Here is a 12,019-nt window from a genome sequence, read left to right as displayed (position 1 = left end):
CTGCTAGACATTCATTATTCCTTCATCCAATTTTTAGGTTTTGACAAACAAAAATTTAACAGGGGACAGAAAAACAACAGAGAAGTCTTGCAGGTGGCTAGATTAAACTAATGAAAATTTCAGTTGTACTTTGAGTTTACTCCAGCACATGTGCTGCTCCCTCCATGCAGAAAGGAAACCATTCCAGTTATTTTGGATCAAATAGGCTTTTCATTACAAGTTTAGAAAAATCAGAAAATACATGTTTTTGTAAGATCAGCAGCACATGGAGTTGAAATCAGGCTCCCTTGCTGCCAGAACATCAGCAGAGAAAGGATTGTAAAATTCTGAGTCAACAATGCAATGTTCAGGATTCAGACAACCAATAAGACATGAAAACATCTGTGTGTTGAAACATGTGTTCTTTCAAAACAGACAAAAGTACAATAGTTTGCTGATACAAATGGTTTAAACACAGAAGTATGCAATTTATTAGAGCACATTCTGGTAACACCGTATGTGTTCCCACGTATGAATGATCAGACTCATCAACTTTAACAGAACTAATGGCATGCATTAATGTTTGTGAATCAGGGCCAATAAATACTCTACCTAACACAGAGAAATTAAGGAATCAGCATTCTGAACGGCATACAGCAAAATGTTATTTACAGTCTAACATTGGACTAACAGCAGTTGTAAATGTTGGTTTTTTATTCAAATTAATGGATGATATTTTGTAAGGCTTATGCAATAATTAATTAGAAATAGGCACACGCAAACTTCCAAAGTATATTTCTCACTATGCTAAAGGGAGAAAACCAAATAATATCCAATTTCTCTGTCTAACATTTCATATCTGCTCAACTGTCAACTCACAATGGCTTAATGGGACTTCAGTAACTGCAGCATTCATCAAGGCAAGCTTTTGGACAGCATCTCACCTGGTCTCTTCATCATCCCAAGCGATTCTCATGCCTTTCCCACCACCACCTGCTGAGGCCTTGATCATGACAGGGTAGCCTAACAGCGGGGAACAATTAGACAGAAGTTCAAACTTTGTTCAGTTGGTCAGAGGAACATGACAACTGACCACATGTCCAATAAAGCCAGTAGACAATAACTTCGTTTATTAAAACACTTTGTTTGCAGGGAGAACAGAGGAGAATTTTTTCTTTTCAAAACTTAGCTGTCAGTGCAGTAATTTCTACAGCCAAGAAAGGCTGTCTTCTCCAATTCATTTATACCAAAAAAACACTGAATGAATTATTCCCAAATAATGAAGTGATTTATGAATAAGGCATTTGACCTTCTTAAGCTCACATTTCCTTAGGAAATTTTTTTTTCTTTTATTGCTGCTTAAATAATATTTTTAATTAATAGCAAAAATTAGTCGACCTTCATAAATTAAGTCTAAAGATAGAGTAAACAAATGTGCATCTTTATCAACACTATTACAGCACATTTTAAACAACACAGCAGCTTGAGAGCTGTGCTGCTTAGATATTATGTAACAGTATCAGAACAGATTACTTTTGTTTACAATTAAAAAGTATTCTTCCCAAATGTGCATGTAGTTAAAAAAGAGCATAAATTTGTCAGCATTGTCCATAACCAGCAATACCTTACTCATAGAGTAAGCTACTGTAATACAGATATGAGGCAGCATCTTCCTTCTCTGAAAACTAAAAAAATTACAGTAACAAAGCACACAGTTTAAATGCAGATTTGGCAATGATTGTTTATCTTTTATTACAAATAATTTCATTCAAAGCAGCTTCCTGATACAACTCCATCATACCAGAGAATATCACCTTTCTTTACATGAACATGCAGAAAACTAAAAATCAAGGTTCTGATTAAAATGCTTTTGACATTTCTAGGATAGCAGAAAATTCTTAATGCCTTTGGTCTCCAGAATATTTAATGAAAATCACAACATAGGCAAATATGAGATCATCTGATATCATCTGCCAAGAAGAGTCCATCAGTCCTTGAGAACTGAAGATATATTGTGTAAAAGGCTTTGATCTGGGGACAGAAAGAGACAATTGAATATGGTTCCTAAAAGTGGTCCAGTCTACTGTCATATGTGTTACTGATATTTACGGCTTCTTTCTGGAATGTAGATCTACTCTTGCTCTGTTAAGTGACAGCAGTACAATATTCCCACATTCTCCTCATAGTGATCTAACTGAAAGGAGGTTCAGGAGAAGAAAATGAAAACCAGCAAGATCTGGAAAATCTTTGTTTTCTTAAAAAGTCTGAAATGGATACCAAAAAAAAAAAAAAAGGCATGACAGAAGCATAAGGAACAGTAGTGTTGATTGGAAGGCAGAAAAGCAGTAACAGTACATGAGAACATTAAAATAACAAAGAAACGGGGAGAAAAAAAATCAATAAAATAGTTTCCAACTTAACACATTATTAGACTGTGAAACCCCAGGCTGTAAAGCATTCACATGGCTGAAAGCTGTAGAGAGGTCATAGTTAAGCATATGTAGAGCACAAACCAAGCTCCTATAGGCATGGATTACCAAAAGGCTATAAATCTCCATGCCCTGGAGTCTAAAGTAGTCTCTTATTACAACATGCAAGATTAAGACCAAGCAGAGCCATGCAAATAGCCTTTCTGGAGTCTCTTAGATTTTCTTGTGAAGTATCTGATACTGCCCATAGAAGGGTACAGGATAAGCCACAGAGTAACAATTAGCCTGATCCAGGCCTCTCTAATCCCAGAGATTAAGGGGTAAACTCAAAATAATTCTAGATTACACACAGCAACAGTGAAGTTCAACCAATTTTCATGAAATGCAGTATATGCAACACCTAGACAAGAGCATTTTATGGATGCTGTAAGGTGCAACTCCAGATCCCTGGCAGCTGCCAGGCTCCTACACAAGTCACTGGATATCTTGAAATAAAGCTAAAAGCACATCTTGTATAACTTCCATGCAAGAAATGAGATTTTACTGGATAACACTAGTGAATCTCTGGCAATACTATCACCATCTGGAGACCTTGTCCAACCCAAAAGCTGCAAGAGTGAAATTTTGAAACAAGCACTGTTTTATGCCTTATTATGGCAAATGCACTACGGCAATTTCCATAATTTAATCTTCAGTGTTATATGTACTTGAAAAAATCATCATTAATTATGCTACCAATTTCAGTCTAACAATATCAGTCTCTCGAATGGTTTGCTGATTTTAATTCTGTAAGCATAATCTAGTCCTAATTTACTGTTCTTTAGTTTCCAAAGAAAAACAAACAGGCATATCAAAAATGAGCCTTGGTAAGTCTTTGTATGCTTCAAAATGTAATTCATCTATCACAACTCACATGGTTAAATTATCAGGGAGTATACATGGGTTACTAGTATCATTAACCAAGTGTAACACCACTTTGCTTCCACTCCCTCCCACCTTTTATATACAGTGATAACACGTCAGCCAGGCTTGTAGGCAAGGCAGTTAAAGGCTCCCAAGAGCCACTATATAAGTAAAAATCAAACAGGTTTTAAAAAATTAAGGTAAGACCTGTTTTGAAAAAAATACATACAGCTTTTCTGGTTGAGAAGAAAAATTGCAACAGACCTCAACATGTTAGCATGTAAATTAGCCAGTCACCTGAAAATAAGGGTACTGGACCTTTTGCCCAGATATGAGGTTACACACTGCTCACTCTTGGGGAGCTAAGCCGAACTCAGCTACAGAGCAGCTCTTTAGCCAATACCAAAGACTGAATGGAAGGCCCTGTAAAATTTAAGTTTTGCATACATATTGGGTAGAGGATACTGGGATCAGAATGCATTACTCAACACTCCATTTTTGCAGCAATCAAAATTGCTAAAGTATGTTCCCATGGATTGGTTGGATTATTTGTGGGAAGGGAGAGGCATGCAAACAATTTCTAACACTTATTTGTAAGTACCCACAACAACAGCAAGGAAAAGACTCACAAAGCAGACACATTTTTGAGTAGGTGTTAGGTTTTCAATCCCTCCCTCAAATTAGATGCCACTTTATGTGAAATTAAAATTGCATGTGAGATTAAAACCTACTCTTGTTTTATAGTTTTCCAATCTTGTGACACCTCTTAAGGAAGATTTTAGGAAGCAAGAACTCAAAAAGCAGTCAGACTTGAGGATCACTGCACCTGCTCTTGCTGCTAAATAGACACTCATAAGTTAGGACTGCTTTGTTTCCAGGACAGTTACTATTCTGAGAATCTGAATGATAAAAGGAGTAAACAAACTTCTGATGTCCTGCTCCCACCCTTTGCCACCATGGTTTTTAGATGTAATTTACCCATTTTTACAAAGCTGCAGGTAATAGACCACAGAACACATTGTGCGATATCAGTTTGAGCAATGTTCCATGTGACACTACAAGATTCTTTTCAATATCCATTAAATCCATTAATATCCATTACATGCTAGCACTAACTAAACTCATGTCAAATGAAACATGACAAAAAACCATCTTGTTGATCTTTTCAGTTTTGTACAGATTTTCATTTTGTTTTAACTGACTGCACTTCATAGCTGCTCAATCCTTTCAAATAGAGGAGTCAAACTTTCGTGAGTTTCATTGATGCTTCAGAATTAAGAAGCCAACAGTTCTTAATGTACAATCCTACAAACAGACCTAAAAGCAGCATGGGAAAAGGGCCAATGCAATTAAGCACACAGAAAGGATCAGAAGAGCACAACAGCCCACACCAACAAATAGAAAAGAGAGACAGTAGAAAGGAGCCAATACAGCAATTTGCGCCTGAACTTCTTCCAATTTCTGATTTAACCTAGTTTCCCTATCGCATTCTCTACACAATGCAGGAAAACATGTTAAATCAGGGGCAAAAAGAATGCTTCACTCCCACACCTAGAAAATGTGTATCCATAGATAATAGTCACTGAAACAGGTAACAGCTGCATTCTCAAATCTGAGGTGCCATGCTTCACTACTACTGGATATTTCGCCAAAACACAGCAGGGAGAAGCAGAAAAAAAAATAGAGCAAGACAGCATCACACACAGTTCTACTGTTTTGAGCACTGACCCACAGTCACTTTTTTAAGAATTACTTACGCTTTCTTAGAAGACTGAAACACTGAATTAGTGAAATTAGAAACAATCTGAAAGTATTTCACTTATCAAGTGCTTCATATACAAGGACAAATACATTACATATATACACAAGAGACTATAATTTCATTCTATCTTAAGATCCTTTGAAATTAAAGTCACTCTTTTTAATTCTGGTCAGTGATTACAATTAGACAGAAGCTTAACCAAACTGATCAACTTGTCAGACCATGGGTGGAGAAAAAGCTAGAAGGAATATTTTTCTTTCACTACATGGCACTGTAGTACAAACCCTTCTTGTATCAAAGCAGTTTAAGAATTTTTCATCTAAATAAAGCACCACCCAGCTGTCTGTAATTGACTTTATTATCACAGATTTAAGACTGCCTTGATATAATGACCTCCAAACTGCTACTGATATCAAAGACAGGAACCAGTCAACAGAACACCAGAAGAACTCAGAAGAAAATTAAAAAATAATGTATTTTAAAGGGTGTCTAGAAAGCCACTGCATGCCTTCTAACTTACATTCATCAAAACTGTTTAAGAAAATACCTGCAGGAAATCTTTAAAACACAAGAGCAAGAAAGGGTATTGAAGAGAAAGTGAACAGAAATATTGTCACATTACTACACAGAACTAAACCAAATTTTATCTATCTACCGTTCCCTTCTGAATGTTCCAGTTTGGTTAACAGTCTCTTTCTTTTGGTAATGCTCCCATGACAGTGATCAGTTATCACTGGATTTCACAACCAAGACACAAAGCCTGACTACTCACAGAAATGCTGACTTCAGTTGTGTCAGCCTAAAAGTCAGACAAGCCTAAGGGGTGTTTCAGGGCAGTTAACCAGTGCAGGGTAAAAGTCCCAACTTCAACTGAAAGCAGAAAGAATGTACACTGCTAAGTTATCTGTAGCAGTGCAACTCCCACTTTCTATCAGGCACATGAAAGCACAGCAATAGCTCTTGACACAGGTGAAAAGCTGTTTATCTACCTGTGATAAACCTAAATAGCTTCTCATGGTTTCAATCTCAAAGGGAAAATTAAAGAAAAACCTCAAGAAAAATCAGATATCTTACTGCATTAGATTCTTCCTCTAGAAAGCATTTAAGAACATGTGTAATTTGAAGCATATGGTTTAGCATTTTCACTAATATCAAGCTTTAGTAAATAAAAGCCAAAACTCATTAAACACATATTACACTTAACCTTCATCAAAATTAGTCCCAGACTCATTTGCTGGTTGCTCTTTTCACCAATCTGTAAGATACTCAGAAGCTGAATAGTGACTTTATTTCAGTAAGCACAGAAGGCTGGTGCTCTGGATCATATTCAAGCTAGCTGCAGTCCAAACAGCAATGAAGAATGAAGATCATAACATCACTGGTGTCAGTCTCCACATAAAGAGAAGTGCACCATGCCTAACTTTTGACTATCATGTCCAATAGCAGATATACTTTCAGCTAACTCCTTTAGTGAGGTACTCATTACTGCATATTACATTCATTCCACAAATCATGGCTGCACTTGTTCTGTAAAGTCCAGTTTGAAAAGCTCAAATTTGATGATTTAAGAGACAGGGCGTTAATGCCTAGATTCCTCCAGCCCTATGGGCAACAGGGAACTTAAAAACTATTAAAACATTATTTGTTCTATAGGGATTACTTATTACACATTCAATTTAGTCAACCATGTCTGCTGAGAGGCACACAAATCCCACCATAGCTAATTTAAGAACTTACCAATTTCCCTTGCAATTCTGACAGCTTCATCTGCATCCTGTAAAAGCAGGAAATGAGACCCAACATTAATCCCATCAGCCATTGCACTATGTCCTGAGGGCAGTCATATATTGCACTACTGTCTCCTCCGATTCATTTAATGTTTGATTTTACAACCTCCTGACCCTTTTCAGCCAGAGGAATGTAAAATTAATACCATAAGTGGAATGTAAATTCTACCTCATCATTAGTGCATTGAGAAACTCAAAGCAACGAGGAATCAGCTGACAGGAAACACAACCAGGATCGCAAAATTATTTTCTGCAGTTGTAGGAATTTAATGCTAGAATTTAGACGTTTACAATCAATAATGGACCATAAATCAGATCGTTAAAGTTTGTCCACTACCAGCTTGTTTCTGTCCTCGCAGGTATTCCTTGTGTTTTCCTGATTGCTGTCAGTAGGGGGAGTTGATTCTCTATTGTTTGGGAGTAACTCAAGTTCAGGAAAAAAAACCTTGTAGAACTTCTTCAAAGACAAATGGGTTTTGTTTACTCAAGAAAGAATACAAGCATTTCAGTTTTGAGAGTTCTGCATTCCGAAGACAAAATAAACCTTAATTGCATCATTTTAAACTGTATCTGAAAGGAGAAGATTTCCATAATTGTATTCATTTAAGAGTTGCATAAGCCAACTTCACAAAATCTTTTGTTGATGCCACCTATTGCTTCAGCTGTCTTATACTACTGTAGCCTGGTACAGGAAAAAATCCTGGGACACTCAGTGAACAAAAACCAGAACACCTGAATAACTTACATTTCAATAACCAAATCACTTTCCCAGCAGTAGTTATTGCTACTGATAACAGTATATCTCCCTTATACAAAATTAGAAAGAAAAAGGGTTAAATTACCGTGGTAGACGTTAAGTTTGAAAATTCCATCCAAATTTGCTAATATTTATACTATCCCATGACATACATAAAAAAATTTGTATAAAGGCAGTAATGTCTGGAAACCACCAGCTGCTAAGTGTGTCTGAAACTATGGGGGCTGACTTATGAACATTAAACTGAAACCTGATATTTTTAAAGCTTTCAAGGCAATCCATTTTAAAAGCACCCAGGTCAGAACTTTAAAAAAAAATACATAAGAAATGTTCATACCTGGTTCATTTATGTCCGACAATAAAACAAAATCCTCTTTAAAAGTCTTCAGTACCTAGTAACAGCCCCATGAAGAATAAGAGGGCTGGCAGGGGAAGTTGTCAGAAAATTTAATTTCCTTTCATTAGCTAGTCTGCTCCACAAATCGGTGCTTGTTAAGTTCAAAGCAGTCCTGAAAGCAACATCAGTTTTAAGTCTTTTTACTCCAGTCACATCTGTTAATGAGATTTTTCCAAAGAACAATTGTTTTTAACTCAAGAGATAAATCTAGCAAAAAAAAACTTGCCCCTCACTCCCCCCCCCAAAAAAAAAACCTCAAGAGTTTACTGTTTTATTACACCTTGCTGCTTTCCATGACCCTGCACCCTCCAAATTTTAGCTTAAAGGGATAAAATGCATGAAAAGGGTCATTTAAGAATGTTAGTGGTTTCCACACATTGAGTTTGAAGGTTCTTTGTTCCTGCCCGTGACAGTTATGCGAGAATACTTCCCCTTAATAGCCTCTCTGTCAGGAAGTGTTAAACCTGCCAAATGCAGACAATTAGAGCCTCTTGAACAAAATGCAGGAAGAGTGATGACTGATGAAGAGCCACGATTATAGTTGAGAAAGAAACTTTTACATTTCTTTTCTCTTGCAAATTCCCCCACATATTTGCAAAATAGAGTTAAGGGGGGGAAGCAAACAGGGTAATCTTTTTTCACTTAGTTACCTGCAAACAAGTGGCTAACTGATACACTGTAATCTACAGGAAGAAAAGCTGCAAATCATTGGAGAGGAACTTTTCACTGCCACTGTATTTTTACACATGCATACAACAACTTTAAGTAACAACTGATTGGTATCAGCAGCACTAATTGTCTTAGTTCTGGCTTGAAAAGATTTTAGTCATCTGCCCAGCACAGTTATTAATTTACACTGTGTCAACATCTGTTTCTTTTACAGTTCTAACATATTAGAACCCAAACGCTAAGACACGAGAAAAAAAAAAATCCATGCTTACTCCAATTTTCGCTTTCAAAGAGCATTTCTGAACCAGAAAACAAAAATATGCTGTGATTTAAGGAGAAAAACTAATTTAAAAAACTGATATATTGCAATCTCTGATAAGTCTTTTGATCTTTTTCCATAAGAAGGTATGTTGAAAATATGCTTAAAATATCGTGAATTTCACTTGCTGATTGCATAAATACAGAAACAGTTTGGCAAGTTAGGACAGTTATTTTAGCTTTTTGGTATATAAAACTTATGACAGGTACACAATATTTGCACAAGAGCGGCAAAAAAGTGAATGCTATGATACTGCCTAAAACACATGTCCATATGTGCAAAATATACAAAACCACACTGCTACTAAAAACACTTTATTTTTAAAAGCAAAAGTCCTCAATGATTTACTGCTATTTCTTCCAAAAGCACATTAGCTACACTACCATTTTCCCAAAATAAACTGGAAACTGTAAAGAAATATATAATTTCAGCACCAACTTTTATTATACAAATAAAAATGTTCAAGTAATGGTAGAAGTTAATAAAAGTCCTAGGAGTTATAAAGTTATGTCAAGTGTTTTTACAAATAGGTGATTCCATTAAGTTAAAGAGACATAAAATACTCCTTTTAGCATAAGAATTCCTATCCTCCTACTTTCATGTACATGCCTCTCAACCAGGTACCAGCAGGTGGAGACAGAAAAACAAATCCGTCTTGATGTAGGGGAGTGCCAGGGTAAAGCTGATTAAGTGACTCCTAGAACTGTGAAACATTGAATGATGAAGAACTGCATCATGGTTTTCATGGCTGAGGGCGTCAGCCTTAGAGAACCTCCAGTTCATATCCAGAATCTTTAACAACCTCTCCAACAGTGATCATTCAATCCCAATGTCAATATCCCAGTACAAAAATTCATCTAAAACAGGCACCCAAAACTTACCTACAGTAAATTCAGAGCCTTACTGAAGACCTCTAATGTGTTTACTGACATCAGTGAAACTAAGTAGACACAGACATTATTCTGTGCCTACACCCAGCTGTGTTCTACCAGCCATAAAAATCAAACTGGCTGTATATGGCAAAACAATACAAAAATAATTCTTTCCTTGCCATTTCTTTCCCAGTTTTTCACCACAGCATGTTCTTATGCTCATTACTCAGCCTCCACTTTCTAGTCTCTTACTCCCCTTCAGTTGTTTACAGTCAATACATCATCTCAGCCCTAACTTTAGTATAGCCATTGCTCACATGGATTAAAACCATTTATGACTACATCTCCCAATCAGGTTTTATAAAACTAATTCTAGTTACACATTTTGAAATTAATTACCTTTCATTGCTTTTGTTGGCTCTCTAGCTGACGACACAAGACTCCAGTTCCTTATATGTTCAAACTGGATTTCTCAATTGCCCCAGCCAACTGAGAAACTGAACCAGTGATGAGAAGAAAATGACTCTTTGTCAAACTGTCCTCTCCATTCCATATCTTTCCACTCTGTTTCATATTTGCTAGAGCATTTCCCAGTACAAGAACAGTTAGCTGTGTCTGATGCCAAGCATCCTCCTCTTCAATCCTTCCAGCTTTAAGTATACTGTTGAAGGGCTTCTTTCTTTTACATTTCTAATTTAATTACTACTCACTGGGAATTTTTCTGCATGCAATTTCTCCAAGATGTTATTACAAAACCTTAGCTGTATCTCCTATGTCTAAGTGCGAAGCAACATAAGAGAGGAAAAATATCCTTTATTCATGAAGGACCCTAAGTATCTGCAGCACTATTTAACATGGATGAAGACTACTCTTCTAGTAACAAAGATTTTCAGTGCAGTCCTGAGTTGAATAATGAAGCACTAGAAGTTGTTGCTCTGTGTTTGCCTCAACTATTCATCCACAAACAACACATGCAACAGATTCGTATTAATTTCTAGCATTGTCAGAGGCATAAATGCAGATTTCCTCCAGCTTTACTGAAGTCCACTTTACAGTTGAAGCCAGGTCTAACCACCTTAAGCGTCAAGCAAACACTTAACTCCTTCCTAAGACCTTTAAAATTTTTATTTCTCAGGAAAAAGAGCCCACAAGGATTTTGAAAGCATCATAACTGTGACTAAAATAGGTCTCCCACAGAATGGCAGAAACCTTAAACAGTCTCCAGTTCCTTGTGTGTTGCTGTTCTGATTAGAGCTGGTATCATGCAGCTTTGCCCTTCCTATCTTAGTCCAAATTTGCAAAATAGCATATCAAGCTCTAACCAAAGATCAGGCATCCTGTATGACCTAATTATTTGGGTATTCATTTGAGCAAAAGACATTGTCACAGGAAGGAAATCAGAGAACAAACACAGGCACATATTTAGATCCATAGCAAGTATGACACTATCAATTATCAGAAGCTTTATTTCCTGTAACTGGTAATCAAAGCACTGGTTAGCTTAAAATTTGCAACTCCACTTTTTGATGGAGACTACAATGCTGGTAAAGTCTGTGGGACTTTTTCTTATTTGGTGGGCACATTGCAAGTTTGGATTTGTTTTTTTTTTGGATACGTACTCTTTTTCATCAACACTCCTCAGATAATCAGAACCCATGCAGGGCTGAGGTGGGTGAAACTGGAACAACACAGGCACTTTGGCATTAAGGAACTACTACGTAGATCTTTTCAATAGCAGAAGACTGGAGCTGTCAACTCAGGCCTACATTCCAGTTCATTTGGTTTTAAAGGTATTGCTGCATATAGCCCATTGCCAATCACATCACTTAAGTTTCCTTTTTGTGCCAGGAACTTCAGATAATTGTCAAAAACACTGCAACAGAAGGTCTACGAAACAAGTTCACACAAGAAAGCAGCTCAGCTGCACTGGTTATAGGCCTATCTGTTCCTTAACCATTATCCTACTTTGTCAGGTTTGGGGTTTTTTTATTAGTAGAATAACAGACCCTTAAATTTTAACTTGATACAATGAGAAAACCATCATTTTGAGTATTTAATTCTGCATTAGAGAATGTTTTGTGGTGTTCAAATGATTAATTCAAAGTTATCTTCTAGCTAGATGCTTTTCTGGAAGTTACTTTGAGG

The 12,019-nt window shown here is 36.6% G+C and overlaps 1 protein-coding gene across 3 annotated transcripts in view; it reads right to left on the bottom strand.

Moving 5' to 3' along the window:
• The window catches only part of PCCA (propionyl-CoA carboxylase subunit alpha), a 274,953-nt gene that overhangs the window by 180,334 nt on the left and 82,600 nt on the right, over nt 1-12,019 (bottom strand). For all 3 annotated transcript variants that reach the window (XM_058821827.1, XM_058821835.1, XM_058821843.1), the window contains 2 exons: nt 6,811-6,847; nt 924-1,002 (listed from right to left, as the gene is read on the bottom strand). In XM_058821827.1, the coding sequence (XP_058677810.1) occupies nt 924-1,002; nt 6,811-6,847 (116 nt within the window). The remainder of the gene's footprint in view (nt 1-923; nt 1,003-6,810; nt 6,848-12,019) is intronic.

The sequence above is a fragment of the Ammospiza caudacuta genome, chromosome 2 (assembly GCF_027887145.1).
Source record: "Ammospiza caudacuta isolate bAmmCau1 chromosome 2, bAmmCau1.pri, whole genome shotgun sequence".
NCBI lineage: Eukaryota > Metazoa > Chordata > Aves > Passeriformes > Passerellidae > Ammospiza > Ammospiza caudacuta.
This window is presented reverse-complemented; position numbering and strand designations above follow the sequence as displayed.